The sequence below is a fragment of the Lissotriton vulgaris genome, chromosome 2_1, assembly GCF_964263255.1.
Source record: "Lissotriton vulgaris chromosome 2_1, aLisVul1.2, whole genome shotgun sequence".
Lineage (NCBI taxonomy): Eukaryota > Metazoa > Chordata > Amphibia > Caudata > Salamandridae > Lissotriton > Lissotriton vulgaris.
In genome coordinates this window covers 452,136,184-452,162,367 of record NC_141687.1, presented here as the reverse complement: position 1 = coordinate 452,162,367, position 26,184 = coordinate 452,136,184, and the positions used below count along the sequence as shown (strand labels likewise).

The 26,184-nt window shown below is 43.2% G+C and overlaps 1 protein-coding gene across 5 annotated transcripts in view; it reads right to left on the bottom strand.

The window, feature by feature from the left end:
- GULP1 (GULP PTB domain containing engulfment adaptor 1) overlaps positions 1–26,184 on the bottom strand; it is a 2,138,858-nt gene that overhangs the window by 92,255 nt on the left and 2,020,419 nt on the right. For all 5 annotated transcript variants that reach the window (XM_086955346.1, XM_086955349.1, XM_086955345.1 and 2 more), the window contains 2 exons: positions 25,004–25,142; positions 2,593–2,687 (listed from right to left, as the gene is read on the bottom strand). In XM_086955346.1, coding sequence (XP_086811472.1) covers positions 2,593–2,687; positions 25,004–25,142 — 234 coding nt within the window. The remainder of the gene's footprint in view (positions 1–2,592; positions 2,688–25,003; positions 25,143–26,184) is intronic.

Here is a 26,184-nt window from a genome sequence, read left to right as displayed (position 1 = left end):
TTGTTGAGCAATTGTTATTACCTATTGACTTTCGTTGCATTTCTGCCTTCCAAATGAAAGACAATGTGTAAAAATAAGTAATTTTGAAAAAAATACCTATCATTTGCATGCTAGTATGGGTACTCACAATTTGGGAAATGTGCAAATATCTACTATTTCTAAATCTATCTTTTGATCCAATTTCAGAAATACAGAGGTGTCTTTCATAACGACTTTTTCCATGTATATATTTTCCCAAATGAATTGCTATATACCCTGTACATAATAAAAAAAACATTGCAAGACGCTGCTCAGTTATTGGCTCTGGGTTCGTCGGGTTCTTGGTGAACCTACAAATCCTATATATCCCCACAACCAGAAAGGTCTAGCGGATGTAATGGTACATTGCTTTCAAACAGCTGTCATAATGTAAAGAAGTTACAGGTAAAAACGTTGCCACAGATTGCTGTTTTTTTCTAACGGAATCTCAATTTTTCCTATATTCAGCAGTTAGTTTCTATTAAGAAACCTTGAAGGATCTACACAAAGGACCCCTTGCTGAATTCAGAATCTGGTCTACTGTTCTTAAATGTATAGGGTCCATTATTGCTTTCCAACTCATTTCTACCATTTCTATCATTGACTGAAAAGAGGTTTGAAAGCACAAAAAATAGCAGAAATAGGCCATGTCCCAGAAAAATGCCAAAGCTGTGTAAAAATGTTGGGTTATCTGGCAAAAGTCTGCTTGTCCCTAAAAGCTGGGAAGATGGTGATTTCAGCACCATAACCGCTTTTTTGATACCATTTTCAGGGAAAAAACAGACGCTTTCATCTGTAGCCTTTGTTTTCCATTTTTTTAAAAAAAATCTAACATTTGGCTGTATTTTGGCGAATTTCTGGGTTCCCACCAGAGGAATTCACAAACCCTGGGTATCTTTAGAATCCCCATGATGTTGGAAAACAGGGACGCAAATTTGGCGTGGATACCGTATGTGGTCAAAAAGTTAGAGGGGCCTAGGAGCGAACTTCCCCAAATAGCCAAAAAATGCTTTTCACAGAGGGGTGGGGGCCGGGTGAGGGGGGAAGCCTAGCGGCGAAGGGGTTAATAATTATGTTATTTACATTTTTAAGGTATTTTTTAATATTTTCAATAATATTTTTTAACTGTAGATTTTTCTTTTAATTTGAAAATAAACATATTTAGTGCCCAATGCTAAATCTAATTTTATATTAATGTTTAAATTGTTTCATACATAATTATGTTGTATATATGTATGTTCATTTTTACTTTTAAGTTATTGTTAACATATGTAATGTAAAGTTTTTTTTAAAACTTTTTGTTTTTATATTTTTTAGTAATGTTTTTATTTGTATATGTAGTTTACATTAGTAATCAAACTATTTATTACTCAATTATAACATTGGTTTGAATTTTCATATTTTAAATAAATCACATAAAGGGCCTAATTACAATGTCAGTCATAAATCGGAGGCTTTCTGACAGACATAATAGGTTTAAACTCCGACCACTACATTACAATAATGGCAATTGGAGTTTAAACTGCTGGTGGAATCCGACTCGGTTCTGACAGGCTCAAGGAGCCCGTTGGTCAGTCGGACCTGCACCATAATCCCTAGAGGATGTTGTTTCCACCGTGGGGATTACGATGTTGCCTTTCCAACATGGATTGGCTGTCAGAAACTGGGAAGTGGCCCCCTATTTATGCTGAGTGGTTTTAGCCCGCCACACAAGCTCCCATTGAAGTTTGCGATTGTACCATGTGCGGTTGCATCCTAATTGGGTTGTTGGAACCGTTGACCTAAGGTCGGGTGGTTCCTTCCCCGAAACGGTGTCGGTCGGATGCAACTTCGAACAACATCGTAATTAGGCCCAAAATATTTATATAAATAAATATTTCAAATACACAATATGTTTGGCTCAATATTTTGTGGCTCATATACAAAATATGAAAGCTCAATATTTTTTAAGACATTATTTTTGACGAGATATTCTAGTGTCATGATATTGTAGTCTTGATAAAGTGTCATTAAATCCACTATAATACAGGCCAAATATTTATTTGCACACTTTTGACATGCCACCACTCTTCAGGTAATCTTAGATTTTCCTCAGCTAGCCTTTTCTCTATTGGCAGCTTAGTGTTATCTTTGTTGATGTTCAAACTTGTTACAGCTAACCTCTGGTCTTAAGAGTTGATGAAAATCATCTTGGATTTTGTTAAAAGGTAAAATTCCAAATTTTTCTGTTCTCTTCATCTGCTTAGTTTTTAGTTCTTGATAAAATATCATTATATCCATTATAATATGGGCCATATATTTATTTGCACACTTGCGACATGCCACACCTCTTCAGGTAATCTTAGATTTTCCTCAGCTTAAAAAATAAAATTCCTGATCTTTCTGTTCTCTTCGTCTGCTTAGTTTTATCATGCTCGTGTTTGCCCAATTCTCTTCAGGTCTTTATCCTCACTGGCAACAAGAAACCCTGAGCAAGAGTACCAGCTGCAATTTTGAAATTTCATTAAATAATGAACATTGGAAAATAAATGCCTCCACAAAATAAGCAGAGCATGTAAATACTAATGTACTCACTTGCATCTCATCTAATTTGGACTGAATATCTGGAGGAAAGTCTCCACCTCCACAGCTAAAAGGATCAAAAGGCTCTGCTCCAAACAGATCTCGTTCTAAAATAAAAAAACAAAGGTCATATAAATTTGCTAGTGCTTCATACTACGGTACTTTAATATTATAGTGCAAACAGTTGTAGAACCAATATAAATTTCATTCAAAAGGTAATGCAAATTTACCAAATCAAAAATAACATAAAATGTAGCATTCAGTTATAAATATGGGACTGCATTAAATGGCAAAATTCAAAACATTTGAGAGTTATGTCTATGTAACGGTACAAATGGTACAGCTTGGTCATATTTATGCCATATTAGAGAAGTTGGGGATGCTACATTGGAGTGCATGAAAATGTAGATTACCAACAAAGTCAGGAAGCTATGCCCTATACGAAGACACATGGAGTTTTATTCATTTCTCTAAGGTGAATGTCTAAATGAGTGACAATTAGGTTTTTATCCTGGTGGAGGGACAGAGTTGGCATTTCTTGATTGCTGTGTACCAATGCCTCCTTCATGTTAGTAGTTTGTTTTTGTTTTTATATACACTTCCCATTTTTCTTAATGGAAAATGAGCTGCATTAAAAAAATGCTTTATTTAAATGCTATCACAGACATGGTGGCCTGGAATGTATGACGTTACAATGCATACATTTACAATGCATGCCTTTACAACACAGTTTTACACCGCAACATCCCTTACAACGCATACATTTACATTGCATGCCATTACAACAAACTTTTTAAAATAACATTTACAACTTATTCCATTACATTGCATCCTACCATTACAACACATACCATTACGTTGCATTTAAGGTAAGTGTTGGATAGTGTAGTTGGGAAAATTACTATTCTAACCCCAGGGGGTGCAACATTAGGATAAGTGTTGGATAGTGTAGGGGTAAACACTATTTTTCTAACTCCAGGGGGTGCAATAGTAGGGTAAGTGTTGGATAGTATAGGGGTACTATGCGTTGTAATGGCATGTGTTGTAAAGACATGCGATGTAATGCCTGCATTGTAGTGCCATGCGTTGTAGTGCCATGCGTTGTAGTGACATGCAATGTAATGGCTGCGTTGTAGTTACATGCGTTGTAAGGAATATGCTACTTACCAGTATGCATCTGTTCTTGGCATAGAGGGCTGCAGAGTGGTACATTATGAATAGATCGCCATCTGGTGTTGGGCTCGGATGATTGCACTTTGTTTTTCTCTTGGAGAGTCTTTGTCTTTTGGTGACTCCTCCCTTGGTTGGTAGTGCGCATGGGCATCGGCTTCATCCTTAGATTGTTTTGCCATAGTAGGGTTAGATGGAGTAGTATAGTAGAATACAGATAAGAATGCCCATGTAAGTGTATCTAAATAAGATAATGTTGGAACAGACACAGGTTCCCGGGGAGGCTGGGAGGGCATGTACCACTCTGCAGCCCTCTATGCCAAGAACAGATGCATACTGGTAAGTAGCATATTCCGTTCGAGGCATATGGGCTGCAGATGGTACATTATGAATAGACTATACAGCAGTTCTCTCCCTAGCGGTGGTCGCCCGTGTCTGTTGCAACTGTCTGAAACAATGTTTTTAGTACTGCTTGACCCACTCTAGCTTGTTGTGTTGTGTGCACATCTACACAATAGTGCTTTGTGAAGGTGTGCGGTGTAACCCAGGTAGCTGCTTTGCATATGTCATCTAGTGGAATGTTTCCCAAAAATGCCATAGATGCTCCTAGTTTACGTGTAGAGTGAGCTCTAGGAGGAACAGTTAATGTTCTCTTTGCCTTTAAGTAGCATATTTGAATGCATTTTACAATCCATCTGGCAATGCCCGCTTTGGAGATGGGATTGCCTTTATGTGCAGGAGAAAACGCAACAAATAGCTGTTTTGTCTTTCTGAACGTTTGTGTTCTCTCTATATAGTACAATATGGCCCTTCTAACGTCTAATGTATGTAGGGCTCTTTCAGCTACTGTTTGTGGTTTTGGAAAGAAAACCGGTAATTCCACTGACTGGTTGATGTGGAATGCTGAAATAACCTTCGGTAAGAATTTTGGGTTTGTTCTAAGAACCACTTTATTTTGGTGTAGCTGCATAAATGGTTCTTGAATCGTGAAAGCTTGCAGTTCGCTTACTCTTCTAAGTGACGTAATAGCTATGAGGAAGGCCACCTTCCATGTGAGGAATTGTATTTCACACCTATGCATAGGTTCAAATGGTGGTCCCATTAGCCTGGTAAGCACTATGTTGAGATTCCAGACTGGGGAAGGTGGTCTTCTTGGTGGAATGACTCTTTTGAGTCCTTCCATGAAAGCTTTAATTGCTGGCACTTTAAACAGTGACAGATGTTGCCTGTTTTGTAGGTACGCCGCTATAGCTGCGAGATGAACTCTGATAGAAGTATATGCTAGATTACATTGCTGTAAGTGTAATAAATAGCAAATGATTTGTTTAGTGGATGCGTCCAGAGGGTTGATGTGCTTACTGTTACAGTGTATAGCAAACCTCTTCCATTTCGCTGCATAACATGCTCTGGTGGTAGGACGTCTTGCTTGCTTAATGATTTCCATGCATTCTGGTGGTAAATCTAAATACCCAAACTCTATGACCTCAGGAGCCAGATCGCTAGGTTCAGTTGTTTGGGATCTGGGTGCATTATTTCTCCATGGTTCTGTGTAAGATGCATGGGTAGTAACCTTAGCTTTTGAAGTGGTACTTGTGAGAGTTGTAGCAGCGTGGTGAACCACGGCTGTCTTGCCCATGTAGGTGCCACTAGTATCATTGTCATTGAATGTTGCTGTAGTTTCCGAACCAGTAATGGAATTAGTGGTAGAGGAGGGAAGGCGTAAGCAAATTTGTTGGACCAATTTATCCACAGTGCATTGCCCTGGGACCTTTGGTGTGGGTACCTGGATGCGAATTCTTTTCATTTTGCGTTCTGATGATTGGCAAACAGATCTATCTCTGGTTGCCCCCATCTTTGGAAGAATGGCTGTAGTATTTGGTCGTGCAGCTCCCATTTGTGTACTTGTTCTGACTGTCTGCTATTTGATTTTGAATTCCTGGTAGGTGTTCCGCTAACAGGTAGATCTTTTGAGGAATGGCCCATCTCCATATGTCCTGTGCTAGTCTGGACAGTTGGAGAGAGTGCGTCCCCCCCCTGTTTTTGAATATAATACATTGCAGTCATGTTGTCTGTTCTGATGAGGACTGCTTTTCCTGCTATTTGCATTTGGAAAGCTTTTAGTGCTAGAAATATTGCTAATAGTTCTAGGTAGTTGATGTGCTGTTTCTTTTGCTGCACACTCCACTTCCCCTGTACTGTGTATCTGTCCATATGCGCTCCCCATCCGGAGAGCGATGCGTCCGCTGTTATTATCATTTGTGGAATTGGCTCTAGGAACGACCTTCCCTTGGAAATGTTTTCTGTGTTCCACCACTTCAGAGAGCGATACGTCCGGTCGTTTACCAACACCAGATCTGTAATCTGACCTTGAGCCTGATTCCACTGTGTCGCTAGACACTCTTGTAGTGGGTGCATGTGTAGTCTGGCATGTGGTATTAGCAGTATGCAGGAGGACATCATGCCTAATAGTTGCATAAACCCTCGTGCTGGTAGTGAGTGTTGTGGTTGAAATCTTTGTATTAGCCCGACCATTGTCTGTACTCTGATTGGGTTGGGGTATGCTATTGCCTTTTCTGTGTCTACTGTAGCCCCCAGGTATTGCTGAATCTGGTTTGGTTGCAGGTGTGATTTTTTGTAGTTCACCGTGAACCCTAGGTGGTGCAGCAATTGAATTGTCTTCTGTGTGTTGTGAAGACATTCTTCCTTTGACTTGGCCTTTATTAGCCAATCGTCCAAGTATGGGAAGACATGTATTTGTTGTCTTCTTAGGTGTGCTGCCACCACAGCTAGACATTTTGTGAAAACTCTTGGTGCTGTTGTGACACCGAACGGAAGGACTTTGAACTGATAGTGTTGTCCTTCTAACACAAACCTTAGGTATTTCCTGTGGGCTTTGTGAATTGGGATATGAAAGTAAGCGTCTTTTAGATCCAGTGTAGAAAGAAAGTCCCCTTTCTTCAGTAAAGGGAGTACTTGTTGGAGCGTGACCATGTGGAAATGCTCCGAATTTATGTACGCATTGAGAGGTCTGAGGTCTAATATCGGTCTTAGGGACCCGTCCTTTTTGGGGATCAGGAAGTATAGAGAGTATACTCCCGTTCCTTGTTGATCTTTTGGGACCTTCCCTATTGCATGCTTTTGTAGAAGTGCTAGAACTTCTTCTCTTAACAATGTTAGATGATCTTGACTCATTGGACGCTGTTTGGGGGGGATGTTTGGTGGGGTAGCTGTGAGTTCTAGGCAATAACCATGTTGGATAATTTGTCTCACCCACTTGTCTGACGTGATGTTTTCCCAGACAGGTAGGAACTGTGATAGACGTCCCCCGACCGGTGTTATGTGGTCTGGGGGGAGTTCTATGAAGTCACTGTTTTGGTGTTGAGGCGTTGCGGTTGTTATTATTTCCGCGGCCTCTACCCTTATTGTTGTTACCTCTGTAACTGCCTCTTGAATTACCTCTGGGTGATGTTGGTGTGAAAGATGTGGATTGCTGATTTGTTCCTGTGTTCTTTGAGCCCCCTCTATAGGTGGATCTACGAAAGGAACCTCTGTGTGTTGGCTGTTGCAATGCTCCCATTGACTTAGCCGTTTCCGTATCTTTCTTTATTTTTTCTAATGCCTCGTCTGTGCTTGAACCAAACAATGTTTTCTGATCAAATGGTTTGTTCAATAGGGCTGTTTGCACTTCTTGTTTGAATCCAGAGATTCTAAGCCATGCATGCCTTCTTAGCATGACACTGGTATTAATAGACCTTGCTGCAGTGTCTGCTGCGTCTAATGCACACTTAATGGAAGTATTGGTTATTATTTTACCTTCCTGTATTAATTGATCTGCCTTTTTCTGGTGTTCCTTTGGGAGATGTATGAGAAGTTTTTCTAACTCATCATAATGTGCCCTGTCGTAACGTGCGAGTAGTGCTTGTGTATTTGCTATACGCCAGCTATTCGCTGCCTGTGATGCTACTCTTTTGCCTGATGCATCTATTAACTTCGACTCTTTATCTGGTGGAGGTGCCTCTCCTGTAGATAGTGAGTTTGCTCTTTTGCGAGCGTTTGAGACTACCAGCGAGTCTAGGGGTACATGTCCTCTAATAAAAATTGGGTCCTTTGGAGCCGCTTTGTATTTTTTATCAATTCTGGGGTTTAACACCCTGGCTCTCACTGGGTTTTCGAAAATTTCCTCTGTGTGACTAAGAAGACCCTTTAACATAGGAAGAGTACCTGATGTTCTCTGTGCATTAGGTAGAGTCTCTAACAAGAAATCTTCTATTTGAGGTTCTGTGTGCATATCTAGCTTGTGATATTTTGCTGCCCTATTAATTAGCTGCACAAATCCTGTGTTATCGTCAGGTGGTGAAGGCTTGGAGGGATTTAGCTGTGGGTCGTTGTCCTCATCTGACCCTACATCATAGTTTTCCCATGAGTCCTCCTCATCTGGGATAGTTTCGTCATCCCCTTGAGGTTCTCCCTCCCCTAGATCACTGTCTACATCTGACTGAGGTGTAGCTGGTCTTGGTGTGGAAGGTGTAGGAACATTTGGCTTATTGTGAGGAATAGGAGAAGAGGGTGTGACTCTTGGACGAGGAGAAGCAGGAGGAGTTATATTTGTCCCCATTGTTCTCTTTTTTGGAGGAAGAGGTTTATCTTCTGACTGTTCACTCTTTCTCTTCTTTGTGACCACTTTCCCAGTTTGTGGATCAATAAACAAGATCTTTTGTTTGGGATCTGTCTGTTGCTCCTGAATCGGTACCGAAGGTCCTGGTTCCGAGAGGTGCTTTTGTTTTCGATCGTCAGATCTTGTTGTTTTTGGCACCGAATGTTTGCTCGATTCCGACTTTCTCGGTATCGAGTGTCTCTTGGGCGATAAGTCATATTTGTGTTTCGACATGGAATGTCTCGATACCGAGCTTTCCTTTGCATGTAGCCTCGGTGTCGAAGTCGATGTCGCCCTTTTGTCGGATCCGACATGGTGGGAGTCCGAGTGTTTCGGTTTCAGTTTCGGTTTCGTTGACGGGCCCGAAGGCGGGGCGTCGGAAACTTTTTTCAGCGGTTTGACCGGGCCCGAGGGCGGGGTCGTTACCGCACGGGGTCGGTTTTTCTGTAAGGGGACGTCGTCACTCACGGTTTGTTGATCGATGAGTTCCTCGGTCTCCGACTGGTCCCCTTCCGACCCCGACTGTTCTTCTTCTTCTTCCTCGATTTGGTCGTCTCCGAACAACTCCGGGATCGCTTCCGCCTGCATTCTGGAAACCTCGTGTCTTCTAGCTTGACGATTCCTAATCGTTAGCTTGGAGGAGAATGCTGCGCAGGCTTCGCAGTCCCTGGATTCGTGTTCTGGCGATAGACAGAGGTTGCACACCTCGTGTAGGTCCTTGTGTGGGAACTTAGCACCACACTTTGGACATTTTTTGAATGGAGTCCTTTCCATGGACCCCGGGCTTGACTGCGTCGAAAAAGGCCTCCTGTTCTTCGACGTAGATTCAAGTTTTTCTCTTCGATTTTTTTTTTTTTTATTTTTATTTGCAACGCGTCGGAATGGAAAATGAACGCGTTCGATAACAATACCGTCGAATTGGAAAGGGAATACGCGTTGATAAATCACTTTCTTCTGAAGTTGATCTGGAGCGTCTCGATCCTCATCCGAACCCGATGGCGGAAAAAAACAATCTAAGGATGGAGCCGATGCCCATGCGCACTACCAACCAAGGGAGGAGTCACCAAAAGACAAAGACTCTCCAAGAGAAAAACAAAGTGCAATCTTCCGAGCCCAACACCAGATGGCGATCTATTCATAATGTACCATCTGCAGCCCATATGCCTCGAACAGGATGATGAGATGTAATGATTGCATTGTAAATGTAGTGCGATGTAATGACTGCATTGTAAAGGTGGTTTCCCGGTGGTCTGCTGACCTCAGTTTCCCTCACCACACCGATGATTGCTGCAACTAGAAGTGGGCCGCAATTTGAAACCTATCTCAATATTCATGAGGTAGACTGAATTGCAACCCATTCGGAATTGGTACATAAGTTGGTCCTAAAAATACCAGACTAGCTGCAAAAATACCCATTGCAAATTGCAACCAGTCCTTTGCGACCACTGTTAGGTACATATGGACGTATGTCCACATCTTCACCTGCTCCTTTCACCTCATTATTTTGTGTTCTTCTTGCAATATCTCTCTGAATCTGGGATTCCTACCCTTTTACAACCTTCTGGTCAGATATATTTGAATATTATAGAAACAGTGATAAACAACTAAGAGAAAGAAGCATAAGTAAGCCGGCATCTGGAGCAGGTAATAAAAAGGTACAAGACAATAGGCATGAACACTTGACGGGAGCTGGTTGGGGACAGGGGCAGGGTGTGGGTCAGATGATTAGATTGCTTACCATCCTATGTCTCTCTTTTTTGCTTCATCTGTTATGCATCTCCCTCTCTTCCTAACCCCTTCTTTGTCCACTCAGCTTACTTCTCATCTCTCAATCTCTAATATTCTCTCAATATTGCATTAGCTACCTACCTCATGCAATCATCTTCCAATTTTCCTGCCTCAAACACCATTTCTCTCCTCCGAAACACTCTTCTTCTCGATAGCCGTAACTCTACATCTCGTCTGCAACCTCCCCAACTCCCCTCAACATATACACCTGTTCTCTTTTCTTCACCCCAACTCTCTCATCATTCACAGAGAGTGTATGAACTGACTCAGAAGTGATGCCAGAAGGCTGTACAAGTTATAAAGAAAATGTTATTTCATTCAGGGGGTATGGCTATCCAAAAAGGTTGTGCGTGGTGTTGCTTGCGGATTTGACTGGTCCTAATCCCCCAAACAAGTTAATTAATCAATCAATCAATCAATGTGGTTTTGGAAAATGTGTTGCTACCTAAACAAGCTATCCCGGCACTGGGATACAAGTGAGAAATGGAAATCAGATGAGAGTGTACAACTAATGCACTTCCTTCCATAATCTCTCTAGCTGCACAATAATTCTCAACTCAGGTGCACTAGTCTGAGGAGCAGCCTTTTATGGTTCTTAACATGTTTAATCCACCTTAGAATCTAATTACAAATGGAAAACATTAACAAAATTGCTTTAGCACAGCTAGAGATATATTCACAAGGAAATGGCACAGGGATTTGATGCATTCACAAACATACGGTGCAACCCTATGTTTCCCTTTGCTCTGGTCCTAAAAATGGCTGCCTAGCGCCAACACAGATACCCCTAACAAATTGTGCAAGGGTGCCTACATTGCAGGGATGATTGCTTATGTGCAGGAAGGTTCACATTCCTGCACATAAGCGTTCCTTAAAGGTGATTTTCTCTTTCTATGTGTGCCGCAGAATTCGCAGAGAAGAGGAGAAATAACAGTATTTATCCTCGTTGTGCCAATCTAATGCCTGTGCCACGAGTTACCAATTTCTTTGCTGCAATCTGCACTACCCACCATCTATTCAAAGAGGACTTGATGCTACCTTGAGTTTTCCACCAAGGGAAAGTTGAGGCATGTTACCTGACATTCGCAGGAAATCCCCATCCAGTGGACTCCTGATTGAGTAGATTACCACTCCAACCACTGGTTTTTTATATTGGCAATTTTCAATCAATCAATAAATCAATCAGAGTTCTTATAGACACCCAACTAATCACCTAAGGGTCTCGAGGCGCTGGGGGGGGGGGAGGGTTCAGCAGTACAGTCGTAGAGCCAGGTCTTGAGGTACTTCCTGAATTGAGGCAGAGATGGTGATTGCCGGAGGTGCAGAGGTAGGGAGTTCCAAGTCTTTGCAGTGACGTGGGAGAAGGATCTTTCTCCAGCTGAGGTTGTGCAGATCCGTGGGATAATGGCTAGGGCCAGATGGGTGGAGCGGAGATGTGTGGTCAGTTTGTACAAGGAGAAGCTGTGGTTGAGGTATTTGGGTCCGATGTTGTTGGGGCTTTATAGGTGTGTGTGTGAGGAGTTTGAAGGTGATTCTTTTGTTGATCAGAAACCAGTTTAGGTGACTGGAGATGTGGCTTTCCCTGGGGATGTCCAGGATAAGTCTTGCAGAGGCATTCTGAATGTGCTGCAGTTTTTTTTGGAGTTTTTGGGTTGTGCCGTTGTAGAATACTTTGCTGTAGTCAAGCTTGCTGCTGACGAGTGCCTGGGTGACCACTCTCTTGGACTCAGTGGGGATCCATTTGAGATCTTTCTGAGCAGGGGGAGCGTGAGGAAGCAGGAGGATGATACAGTGTTCATTTGGCAGTTTCTTGAGAGCGAGGAGTCGAGGTAGATGCAGAGGTTGCATGCATGGTCAGTGGGTGTTGGGGGTTTCCGAGTGCTGCTGGCCACCAGGTGTAGTCCCAAGCGGAGTGGGTGAGCCCAGAATGATGACAAAATTAATTTTGTCACGCTTGCACTCTTTTTAGATCCCCTTATTTACTGTTGTTGCGTGCTCCAGGGTGTACCCTCCTTCTGAGTACAGGTAAAACAAATCAAATGCGTGACCCTTAATTGAGTGACGTCCCCTGGTCACAGCGTTATGCCCATGAATTGGGTTGTAAAGTTCCACAGAAAGTTTCAAAATAGCTCAAATTTCTTCAAACATCTTTATTTTCATTGTTTCCAAAATTATTTCCTCAAAATGAGTAATCCAGCCATATGGATAATTACTTTTGCGTTCTATGCATTTCGGCTAAGTATTCTACAAAAAATTCTTAAATAATCACATGTAAGGATATATCAGGGACTTAATGTCTAAATCACATCTACTTTGATGATAAAGTCTCAAAATGGTACATGGTAATGTGACTTCTAAATGTCACCCCGTGAATCAGAGCGATAAAAAAAGTAAAAAAATCAAACATGAAGAACTAATTTAGTGAGTGTAAGAAGTTTGAATCAATTACGCTTAGTCTGTGAAAAAGCCGGAACTAGATAGTTCGAAACATGTAGTACAAACACCCCTCCACCAGATAAATGAAAGATAAAAATAAACAGTGCACATGTAATGGAAAAAACAGTTCAAATGTGGTTACGAGAAGAGCCCTTCGCATGCACTTAATGCCAGAATATGAAAAGGGAAACGTGTACACCCGCTTACCGGTTAGACTGAAAGAAAGCTCCTGCGCGCCATTCGCGGAAGTTGTTTTCCGATCGAGTTCGGAAGCACAGGTTAAATTACAGCGCTGTTAATAAATATAGAAAGCGGACTAAGTCCCTAGACGTTCAGTGAAAGCGGCCAAGATAGTAAATATAGAAAACGGACAGAAGTCCGTCGTCATATAGTGTAAGCGGCCATGATAGATAAGGGTGAAATGTATAAACAAGGGTGAAATGAAGGGTAAAGGATGTAGGAAACTGCGGTGATCCTCATACATAAAAAGCTCTTAGTGACATTGTCAGCACTTAAATCATATAATGACAAAAATAAAAACTGTACCACTGTCCTGTTCATGAGCAGTAAAGACAGACTAAATAAACAAATAGAACAAACAGCTCTGGAAAACTAAGTAGGATTAATCAAAATTAGGGGGTTAATAAAGTTTCAGAATCAATATGAGAAGAGAGAAACAGTAAACCATAAGCCATTACTTTAACAAGGAGGCAATTATAAGAAAACATGCACAGTACATTTTAGTTAAATGTATCATGATAGAGCTCATAGATAACAGCTGAATTCAGTCCGGTCATTCATTCCAGTTGGTTTAAGAGTTTCCAATTTAAGAATCCAAAAGTTTTCTCTTTGCAGCAAATTCTTGTGATTGTCAACACCTTCACGTTTTTTTTACAATTTCTAGGATGGTAAACCTAAGCTGGCTGATGTTGTGTGAAGCTTCACAGAAATGTGTTGCAACAGTTGATTTAGTATGTTTGTTGCGAATGTTCGACTTATGCTCGTTTATGCTTACTTTCATCTTTCTCTCAGTCTTTCCCACATATCCTTGCCCACAGGGACATTTCAATAGATATATAACATTTATAGAATCGCAGGTTGCTGACACACGTAATTTAATCTTATATCCTTTGCTTGGATGGGTGATGGTATTCCCTCTAATGATTTCTTGGGATAGTATCGCCCAATGCTTTTTAATGATGTTCTTAAATGCTTTGCTCTTGGTTGAGTATTTCGACACAACAACGATTCTTGTGTTCTCTTTTTTTGGGGCTTGAATCAGTAAGTCTTTCCTTTCTCTTTGTGCACATCTAGACTTAGCATCATCAAGTACTTTTTGGGGGTATCCTCTGCTTTTGAATCTTTCTTCCATCTCATTGATTCTAGTCTCTGATATCTCCGGGGATGATACAATCCTTTTTACTCGCAACATTTGCGAGTATGGCAAATGTGTTTTCAATGGATTATTGTGAAAGCTGTTATGATGCAATGTATTATTGTGATCTGTCGATTTCCGATAGATGTCTGTTTCAAAATACGACCCTTTCCTGAGTATTTCCACATCCAGAAATCTGATCTTGGTAGCATTGATCTCCGATGTAAATTGAATGCGTTCATCACGTGTGTTGAGTTCACTGATAGCATTTCTTAATTCAGGTTCTGAACCAGTCCATATGATGAACATATCGTCTATGTATCTCAAAATCATTTTCGTATTGGATTTTCAAGGTTCCTGACTAAGGATATGTTTGGTTTCAAAATGTTCCATGTATAAATTTGCGTAGACGGGGGCTGCCGAATTTCCCATGGCAGTCCCGGTCAGCTGCAAATAGAACTTTTCTTTCCATGTGAAATAACTATGGAAAAGTGTGAAGTGTAGTAGTTCCATAAGGATCACTTTAAAGTCCAATTCCATCTCTGTGTTGAGCAATGCATGCTCTATTGCTTCAATTCCATCTTGGTGGGGGATGGACGTATATAAAGATTTAACATCCATGCTACATAACGTAATTTGTTCATTTTCTTCCAATTGGACCCTTCCTAGACTTTCCAAAAAATGGGTCGTGTCCTTTACAAATGTCTTCATCCTCATCACATTTGCCTGCAAGTGTCTATCCAATAGTTGACCCATGGGTTGATGTATACTCCCAACTGTTGATACAATGGGTCGAAAAGAAGGGTGAACCAAGTCTTTATGTATCTTCGGCAACATGTATATTGCCGGACTCCTGGGGTAGTTTGTGATCAAAAATCTTTTAGTTTTTTCATTTATTATCCCATCACCGAAAGCTTTATTGATAATGTCCTTCAAAATCTTCGCAAATTGCTCAGTAGGATTATGATCCAAAAGCAAATATACTTGTTTGTCCCCTAGATGTTTTTCCACTTCTTGTTCATAATAAGAAACATTCATGACAACTATGGCTCCTCCCTTGTCAGCTTTCTGCTATTTGCGATTTTCCGGAGTGCATCAATCTGTTTTTGTGTTAAATTGTGCTGTCTTGATTTTCTCTTAAAGCTCAATTTTGATAACTCCGCTTTGACCAAGTTCTCAAATGTGTCCAACGTTTTATGTGACACGGGTGCCTCATAAGTGCTATGTGGTGTCAATCCCAGCAGTTGGTCTTCTTTAGCATCACTGCTTTCTGTTACAACGTTATCAAAAAAATGCCTGAGACGTAGTTTCCTCATGAGTTTATAGAGGTTGACCTCCAGCTCCAATCTGTTTGTTTCAGTGGTAGGGACAAAGGACATTCCTTTTTGCAATGTTTCAATAGTTATGTGATCTAGTTTGGTGTTGGAAATGTTAATGACTAAGTTGTTTAAGTCGTGGTTTTCTTGGGTTTGTCCTTCTTCTTCTCTGCCGCTACACTCCTGGTAATTGGTGGTTCCTTTTCTTTTCCCTTTGCCTCTCCTGGGGCTTCTTTTTCTTGCCGGCCCTCCTCTAAAAAAGGCTCCTCTCTACTTGTCTGTGTCAAAGGAGCCCAGGATGATGACATCGGTTTTGTCGGAGTTGAGTTTGAGGTAGCTTTCTTAACCAGGTGGCTACAGCTCTCATCTCATCGTGAAAGTTGTTCTTAGTGGTGGTAAGTTTATTGGTGAGGAAAATAATCAGCTGTGTGTTTTTGGTATAGGAGAACAAGTTGAGTCCGTGGTTTCTGATGATGGCTGCATGTGAGGCCATGTAGATGTTGAACAGGGTGGGGCTCAGGGAAGAGCCCTCGGTGACTCCTCAACGGATGTAGGATTTGAGGAGAATGGTGGGAGTCTGACTCTCTGAGCTTGACCAGTGAGAAAGGAGTGGATCCAATCTAGCTCTTTGCCATGGATGCCAGCATTGTGCAGACGATGTGGTGGGAGACGGCAGAGATGTGCAGCAGGATGAGGGCTACGGTTTCACATGGTATGGGAGTGCGCAGATGTCATAAGTTGCATCGAGGAGTGCTATCTCAGTGCTGTGATTGTTCCTGAAGCCAGATTGGGAAGGGTCCAGGGTGTGGTTTGTTTTGATGAATTCTGTGAGTTGGGCATTGAAGGACTTTTTGATGACTTTGGCTGGGAAGGGAAGTAGAGAGATGGGTTGCTAGTTCTTGAGGTCCGACATGTCGGCAGAGGGTTTCTTCTGCAGAGGTTGGTCTCTGTTTGTTTCCAATCTTCAGGAAGGTGGCAGATTTGATGGAGCAGTTGATGGTGTGGCAGAATTTAGGAGATGGTGGCAGATGCTCGGTTGAAAATGTGGTAGGCCATGGGTCTGAGGGGGCCACATAATGGATGGTCTTCATAATATTTAGGGTGTCTTCAGCGGTGAGGGTGGTCCAGTTGAGCAGTGTTGGCTATGATCTGGACATTCGGGTTCGGTGGTTGTGGTTGAGGTCAATAATTGTGAAGCTGCAGTAGGTATCTAAGATCTTGTGGTGGAAAAAGGTGGCGAGGTTGTCACTGAGATCTTGGGAGAGGGGGATGTCTGTGATTTCCATGCAGGGTTTAGCTAATCCTTTGATCACGGTGAAGAGTTCTCTGCTGTTGTGTGCATTGCCATTTTTCTTGGCAGTTCTGATGAAGTGCTTCTCCATCTACTTTTGAGCTGTCTGCAGGCATGCCTGGACTCCTGGAGGGTGGGGGAGAACCAGCAGGCTTTTTTGGGGGCAGCTTACCAGAGGGATTCCTTAAGGGGGGGGCAGTGTGTTGGTGCAGTCATAAATCGTTCAGTGGAGGTTGTGTGCTGAGGTGTTAGCGGAGGTAGGAGGTTGGGTTTTGCTTAGGGAGGTGGTGAGTTGGTCTTCATAGATCTTGTTTCAGTTTCTGTACAGGTCGTGGTGGGCATGGTGGTGCTGGGTGGGATTGATGAAGAAGAACTGGACGCAGTGGTGGTCTGTCCAATATAACATTGAAGTGTGACTGACGGAGATGTTGTTGCCTATGGAGAAGATGGGGTCTAGTGTGTGGCCTGATGAGTGGGTTTGGGATGAGACCAGTTGTTTCAGTCCCATGGTGGCAAAGTTCTCTAGTAGGGCAGATGTGCTGTGGTCATCGAGGTTGTCCAGATGGAAGGCATAGGCGTGGTGAGCGATAGAGTCGGCTATGGCTATGGCTATGGTTTCATTTAAGGGGGGCGGGGTCCAGTAGTACAGTAGGTCTGTAGACAAGGATGCCATGGAAGGTGGCTTTTGTGTCAGTCTAAATTTGGAAGTGGAGTTATTCCATGTCGGGTGAGTGGTTGTCAGAGCTAGTTGTAAGACAGAGGGTGTTTTTGTGTACGATGGCGATGCCTACTGCCGGCTGGTTGCCGCTGTCCTTGTGAATGATTTTCTAGCCGTCAGGGATGGCAGTTGAGATGTCAGGGGCAGAGGTGAGGTTCATCCAGTTTTCCGTGAACAAGGAGACGTTGGCGGAGATGGAGTCGAGCAGGTCCCAGATCTTCACGGCATGGCTGTTGAGGGAGCAGGTGTTGAGTAGGATGCAGCTGAGGTGGTTGGGTCCTGAGGTGGTTCCTGTCCTGTTCTTGTGGGCCGTGCAGTCGGTGGGTCTGGTGTGAGGCAGTTGTGGCAGATGAATGGGCCGTTGGTGTACTTCAGTGACACAAGGTGACACAAGGTGGCAGGCGGTGGAACTTCTGCTATTTAGTGTGTGAAGGGTGCTGGTGTTGTAGCTGTGGAAGACACAGTGACCAGGGTCCGTGGTGCTCAGTGTGGTCCAGGCATGGACAGGCGCAGAATGGCTTGCCTTTGGCATACTTGCGGCGCGGCCACCATTCGGAAGTGTTGGGGGTGTGCCGCGGGGAGCAAGCAGTGGCGAGAGGGGGGAGGGGGACATGGAAAGAAATGGTAAAAAGGGAACCAGGGCAAAATTAACAGACAGAAAAAAGGCTTTACGAGAGAACAGAGAATAAAAACAGAACAGAAAATGAAAACAGCAAATCAAAAGAAGGAAAAAGGCTATGAAAAAAACCAGCATAACAGAAACAAGAGACAGGCTCACCACTGGGCCACCAGGGATGAGGTGCGGGAATGAGCCTGCGGGTGGAGGAGGGCCTCGAACACTAAACCAGGAGTGCATACAGCTACGAGTTGGAGCTATGCAGTGGGGGAGCAAATCATACTGACAAGGTCAGTGAGGACTCCACAGTAGCATTCATAAGATCCTTAGAAAGCAGTCACACCTCTTATGAGGAAAACAGGCTGAAACAAGTCGACCTACTCTCCACTCTATGACACGTTTAATCCCTTCCTGTTATAGCTTGGCTTTTAATCATGGTCCAGGGGCTCTCTTATAAAGTCTATTGCGCACCCTGGAATTAGTTTTCCTTCATACTTTTTTTGCTTTGAACCCCTCATCACAACCAGCTCACCTAATGTATGGTGCTGAGGTTCTTCGATTTCTGACTTTGTCCCGTATTTAGCCGCCATTTTGTGTCTCATCGCCTTTTTTTGTTGCCCTCACTCAGGCAGCACGGCGAACGGAATGTTTTTGCTTTTATCAGCTGCTACGTGTCTCTTCTGTTAAAGAGTAACCGCCTGCCCTTGTTTACGAAACCGATGTCAGGGTCTGGCCGAGCTTGTTAATCCATGTCTGGGTTGATTGATCCCTGTCTCGACTGACTATTTGCCTTCTCCTATTCTTTCCTTATATTATCTTATCCGACTGGCCTTCGCTATTCTCTCCTTGTATTCTCTTGTTACACAACTATCCTTTGAAGCACACAAATACGTCCTGCCACCTGAAAATTGGATTGTCGCTACTATCACTGATAAATTTGTTGGGAGGGGTAACACACGGGGTCTGAGAGAGGGGCGTATTTGAGACACCTGATAGCTTGTTTTCCAACGTTTCCTATTGGCTTATTTTGTATGTGTAGGGAGTAAACTCTGTAAATATGTTTGCTATAAAAGACTGTGCACCACGGATTGAAGTGGCAGTCTCCTTAGAATTTACATTTCGTGTGTAGTTCTAGGACAACTGTGCTTGGCTGCAGCTAATAAATCTGGCTTTCCACGCTCAACAGAGTGTCTTGTGTCTCTGTTCGACAAGGCAGGTGAACTCGGGGATTTAAGGCATGCCCTGTGCGGCCAGGCCCATAAGGCCCGGTTCTCCAACTGGTGGCCAACGAGGGGCGGCTTCAGTGGTAGCGGTTCAGCCCGAGGGTCGTGAGAAGCCCCGCAAGAAAATTCAGGAGGATTCGCGAGCCACGTCAAGCGACCCCTGTATGTCGAAGTGGACCGAAGGTCTTTTGCAGCGTGGCTACTTCTTTCCGACGGCTGCTGACGACTGCTGCCCTGACTGCCGCCCTGCCTTGGACCCTCTGGTGATGACTGGTATCGCAAGGCATTAGACGGACCTCTATTGGCATGAGAAGACCACTTAGTTAAGTATTCGTGGGTAGCACACACTTCTTTGTTTTGTTTTTGCATTTTGTTATTCGACCATTGCAATAGCCGAAGCAAAGGGGTGAGTACATTTGTACTGTGTTCTTTGTTTTCACTCCTTGAAGTTGGTAAACGGACCAGTGAACTTAAGATGCCTGGTTTTAGCAGATTTAGGAAGTTTTGTTGATTTGGTTGTAATAGGGATTCCCGCCTCGAGGACTCATGTCCGATTCCTCCGGTTGGAACTCCCACTTATGAGCTCCATTCTAAACATGGTGTTGGTCCCATTGCCTTTAATGAGGCATGGATCGATACACGAAGAAAGATGGTGTTTTACGGTGGCCATAAAATGGTAGTTTTGAGCCTGATATATTAGACAATTTAGAAACAATTTTGTTTAGGAGAACAGCCCGGCCGGCAATGTTTGACTCTTTCCGCCTTAGGCATAAAGAAGCCAAACAGAGAGAAATTAAGCAGGCAAAAAGAGATAGAAAAGCGAAAGATATGACAATCATACAGGCTGCCCAACAGTTTAAGGACAATGAGACTGATAGAGCGATTGAAGTTCAAGACAGACAACATCGTATGGCAATAGATAGATGCTACCCTGTGTTGCCTACTTCTCCACAGAGTAAGGATCTTGACGAAGATCTCTTGATGTCCCATTTGTTGACATTACCTCCGCCTTATGTACCAGGTGCTAATGCACCCTTATTGTTGCCACCTGCCCAGCAACCTGTTGTTCAGCCAGCTGGTCCGGCTCCTCCGCAATTGCCCCTTCCTGCATTGCTACCTGCACCTTCTTTGCCACCAACTTCTGCATCCCAGTCTCCTTCACCTTCGGTCCCTCTTGTGACGGCTAGTCCTACTCTTCCGTTGCTTAATACAGCGTCTCCAGTTTTACTGTCTGCTTCTTCACTGACTCGTAATCGGTTGGTTGATACTGTTTCCGATGTTTTCACCCCCCTCTTTGGGCCTTTTAATAGGACTCCTGCTTTTTCTAGAAGGCAATCCCGTAGTCAAATTCCAGATTCTGCCGAACGAGTTGCATTGGACTCTCTTGCTCATAAATGGATCATGAGTGGTCCGCTGTATAGTGTATCTGATATTCTGAGTACCTTTCTCCAGTGGAATGCGCCCACGCAGAGATATGTTTTCAATGTCATGTGTGACGCTCTTGTCAAGGGATGGGAGGATATGGATTTGGATTTAACTCCTCAGGGTCTGTTAGATATACAGGATAGGTTTGAGAAAGGACTTATTGTGGGTTCCGAAGTTGAGGACGCTGTAAAGACACGTGTCACTTTCAGGTCTTTATATTCCTCTCAGACTATTCATGAATCTGATCCTGCAGTTAGACAGAAAGTGAAACAGTACTCTATGAGAGAAGTTCCTCCAGTCTGGAGAGAAGAGGTTCCGCAGGCAGGTGCTGTTCAGGCTATCCCTGCTCATTTCCAGCATATATGGGTACATATTCCCTGGAAACGATCTGAAGTTTTGGGGCTCAAACAGTCTCTACCGGACCCTTGTAAAATCCTGCTTGGTATTATAAAGAGCTGTCCCAGACTGTTGATGCGTGTATTATGAATTTGGCTGTTATTGACATGCTAATGGGGAATGTGGTTCCACAAGCGTTGTGGGCCCGGATTCGTAGGGAAGACCATGATCAAGCTTTAGGTGGTAATTCGGCAGCTATTGCTGCTGCAGATGCAGCAAAAGTGGGTGGTGCTAAGCCAGATGATTTGATTACACAATTGCCTGGTAGAATCATCGCTTTAATGAAGACGATGATGCCTGCCGTACTCGTTAACTGGGATAACTTAGCTGCGTGTAAGCAGAAGAAAGATGAGAGTGTCTCTGATTTCTTTACTCATTTTGAGGAGACGTTTATCGATCACAGTGGTCAGGATATGAGTACTGAAGGTGGACAGTGATTATTTGTGGATACATTTGTATTTAATTTACTTCCTGAATTATCGCATAAGTTGAAAGACTCCGAAAGTTCATGGGCTGTTTCTTCGTCTGCACAGATATTAGCCACCGCTCAGTATTATGAGAATAGGGAGAAAGAGGAGAAATATAAGGTTAAGAAGAAGACTAAGGAATTAAAAATGAAGGTTCTTCTTCAACAGGCTCATCCCCCTCGTGCTGGCCAGCGCCAGTTTCAACAGCCTCCCCAGCTTCAGAGGTTGTTACAGAAACCTGAACCTTTTGTTCTGCGAGCTTTGCTTGGTCCTAATCAATGTGCCTATTGTAAAGAGGAATGCCATTTTAAGAGTAGCTGTCCGGTTTTATTGCAGCATAATGGTGGATTCCCAGGGCCGCAAGGCCGTGGTGTTTTTCAATCAGCACCTAGAGGTAGAGGGCGAGGTGCGTTGCCTCAAGGGCAGCGTTCCTTTCGCCCTCAGAATTCTTTAAATTATTTTGATCAGCAGAATACTCAGTCTGCGCAATATTACAATGACGATTATTGTGTTGAGGGTGAGGTTCAGAATTTTCATTCTAGTTAGGACAGCCATGGACAAAGTAAGGGAGTTGTATCAGTTCCAGTGGATCAGAATGGGCCTTATGTTGAAGTTGTTGCATTGGATATTGCAGGACCATTTCATTTGGATACTGGTGCTATGAGAAGTTCTATCATTCATTCCAAACTCCCTGGGGCACCTTTGTCTGGCTTAACGAACGTTTCTGTAGGATTTTCTGGCGCCCCAGTTGCTAAACCGGTTTCTTGTTCTTTGCCTCTTTCAATTGGCCCTCACGATCTGGAAGCTCTGCTTATTTTAATGACTGGTTGCACAGAGAACTTGTTGGGTTTGGATTTGTTGAAACATCTTCATGCAACGTTGTATTGTTCCCCTTCTGGTGTGCATCTTACCTCGGGTGAGAAATTGGTTTCTCCTATGTATTTATCTAAAGATCGATTCCCGCCTGAATTGCAGTCTCTTCCTGCTACGCTTTGGGCTACGGGTCCGAATGATGTTGGTTTGCTCCAGATTCCACCTTACGTGGTTACCATTAAGCCTGATGTTAAATTACCACGCATTCCCCAGTATAAGATTTCCAATGATGGTGAACGAGCTTTGTTGGCCATTATTTATGACTTGGTTCAGAAAGGTGGTAATGTTGGCAACAGTCCTGTTCTACCTGTTCTTAAACGCACTGATCCTTCTCAGCCTCCTGTTTAAAGTTTTGTGATCGATCTTCGGGAGGTCAACATGATTGTTGTTCCCCAGTTTCCTATTGTCCCAGATATCACTGCCTTGCTTACTATGATACCCGCTTCAGCGGCATGGTTCTCGGTTATTGACCTCAAAAATGCTTTCTTTAGCATTCCTATTGCTGAAGTAAGTAGGGATATTTTTGGCTTCTCTCTCGGAGGCCGAAGTTTTCGATTCAAACGTGCACCTCAAGGCTATTGTGAGAGTCCCTCCATTTACAGTCAGGCTTTGAAATCTCAGGTTGACGCTTTCATTTTACCCCCAGGTGCAACTCTTATTCAGTATGTGGATGATGTGTTAGTTGCTGCTGATTCAGAAGATGTTTGTAAGGATGTGACTGTTTCACTGTTACGTAATTTGTCTAACCTGCATCACAAGGTGTCCCCCTCTAAGTTGCAATATTGCCGCCAAGAGGTTACCTATTTAGGCCATCTCTTGTCGAAGGAGGGAAGACGATTGACCCCAGATCGAATTCAAGTAATTGCGCAAATGTCTGTGCCATCCACACAAAGGGAGGTGCGTGCCTTTCTGGGCATTACCTCTTATTGTAGACAGTGGATTCCGAATTTTTCTTTGTTGGCTAAACCTCTGTTGGCCCTTACTCTGAAAGATACACCTCAACCTCTTCCTTGGACTGATGAATGTCAGAAAAGTTTTTCTGACTTACATACTGCCTTGTGTTCTGCCCCTGTGTTAGATACTCCAGATTACAGTAAGCCTTTCACACTCTACGTTCACGAAAGAGAGGGTTGCGCATTGTCAGTTTTAACACAACAATTTGGAGACAAACAACGGCCATGTGCCTATTTTTCGGCTACGTTGGATCCAGTAGCCAAGCCATTGCCTAGTTGTCCCAGAGCTACAGCAGCGGCAGCAATCTCAATTCGTCAATCTGCTGGATTGGTATTAGATAACACTCTTGTTGTTATGGTACCGCATGCAGTAAATACTCTTTTAAATAGAACGAAAACACAACACCTCACGAGTGCTCGCTTGCCTGGATATGAGCTGACGCTCTTGGCTAGCCATATACACATCAAGTGGTGTAATACTTTGAATCCAGCAACATTGTTGCCCATTCTGGACGAGAAAGGCATTCAAGAACAGCATGATTGTTTTATTTGAACAGAGGAGGAAACGAAAGGCAGAATAGACTAAAAGACACACCACTTGTGGACCCCGATGGGATCCTATGGGTGGATGGGTCTTGTTTCAAACTTCCAAATGGCGAGATGACTGCAGCTTATGCTGCTACCACCTTGTATACAGTAGTGGAGACAGCACGCATTCCACAGAATTCAGCCCAAGCAGCTGAACTAATTGCCCTAATGAGAGCGTATGTGTTGGCTAAGGGAAAAAGAGTGAATGTTTACACTGATAGCCAATACGCCTTTGGTGTGGCTCATAGCTTCGGTTGTTTGTGGAAGGAAAATCAATCAATCAATCATCGTATTTATATAGCGCACTACTTGCCCAGAGGGTCTCAAGGCGCTGGGGGGGGGGGATCTGCTACTGCTCGAACAACCAGGTCTTGAGTTGCTTCCTGAAGGCGAGGGGGTCCTGGGTCAGGCGGAGGTGGGTGGGGAGGGAGTTCCATGTCTTGGCGGCGAGGTAGGAGAAAGATTCTTTACTTCCCATGGGACTAAGATACAGCATGGCCAGTTGGTGACTGACCTTCTCGAATGCCTACGCAAATAGCAATAGTCAAATGTAGTGCACATAAGAAGATTACTGATGATCTGGGTCGCGGGAATGCTTTTGCAGATGAGGTAGCGAAAGAAACAGAGAGAGATGCTACGAGTCGCATGTGTGTTGCGGGCCCTGCAAGATGGGTCAGAGAGGGAGGAATGTGTGAGGACACAATAGAAAGTGTGAGAACAATTCAAGAAGAGGCTACTGAGAAGGAATTGAGTAAGTGGAAAGAAAGTACAGGAATGTTGGACGCGACAGGGTGTTGGACGGAATTGTCAGAGCATCAGCTTTGGCGGTTACCAGACGCCTATGTCTGGTAACATAGGCGTCTGGATGCTTAAAGAATTAAAAATGTTCCCTGTTGCAATGTTATCACGTGATTACAAGGCAGGGCAAAAATAGTATTTACTATTAAAGAGCAGCAGGATTTCCCGGCTCTTACATGTCCTAAGGGCCGAAGAAATTTGGACTGTGATGAAGCATGCGCGGACTAAGGCTACAAAGAGTACTAACAAATAGAGCACAACAGCCATCCCAGCGAATGCGTTCCCAGTGATATTTGTGTGTTGAAATCATACTGGCCCGAAGGGGGCGGCACTTACGGATCTCTGCGGCTCTGCTGGGGAGTGGAGGTGCCTGGGTGCCGTTGCGTGTAGGTGTTGATGGCTGAGGAGAAACCTGAGAAAATGGAACCATATCAAAAACGTCTGTGGACGGTGATTTAGGAGTCACACTGCCAGCCTAAAAAAGAATACACAACATTAGTACACCGCAGTTTATACAATACACATTATGTTTCACGTGAAAACATAGGTGGAGGGTGAACCATAATAGCATTCATGCAAAAAATAAATAACCAACACTTTGTGCATGTCATTCCAAAGTCAGTGGTCTTGCACTGAACATTAAACCATTTGTGTTTAGAAACAGATGGGCTGAACACTACGATGGCTTTAGAGAACCATTACCGGTATAAGATTTAATAAGATATACACCTAAAACACCAGGCGCCAAAACCACCCGGAGTTTGTGCAATGCTGGAAATTCGTCTTGTTCTTTCAAACAAAAACCAGAGTGGGCTGAGGCAGGGAACACCTCTCAGAACAGACAGAATAACATGCTGACAGGAGACATTTTGCAGGGTATCCTAAGGTTATAAAGCCCCTGACCATGGACTCTGTAGCTGTATCTCCTTTAATGCAAGGATAACCAATTATGACATATTTCCTATTATACAGTTAACATATGCAAAAAGAGTGGCGATCAAAGATATAACTTTTCCACATGCATAGTTTATCAGTAGTATGAATGTGAATACACAACTTGCTCGGTTGGTAAAACACACACACACACTATGGGTCAGAATCAGAAAGCATTTATGAGCATGAGAAGTGATACTACAGGAGTACTCTTTTACATACCTCATTTGTGAATTTTACAACTCCCTATAACCTAAGAGGCTACAGTCCTTTCCATTTGTATGATTTGTTATTGATACTGCCGTTTTAGACCCATTTGGGATGATTTGGGGTCAGTTCACAATGACGAGTAAGACTACGTAAAAGAGTACTAAGTAGTACTTTTCGCATATTTCAAAAAACCGTTGTGACTAGGCCAATGTGGGTTTTTGGAGTCTGTTTAAATAAAAAATTGTAATATGCGTTTGTTAAACATTTGTTAACAACCACCTTTCTGTGTTGCCCAGGGACCCAGCATGTCTTTGTTTGTTTAACTTGGGGACGGGAATTCAACATGAAAAGTCATGATACAAACACAAAAAAAT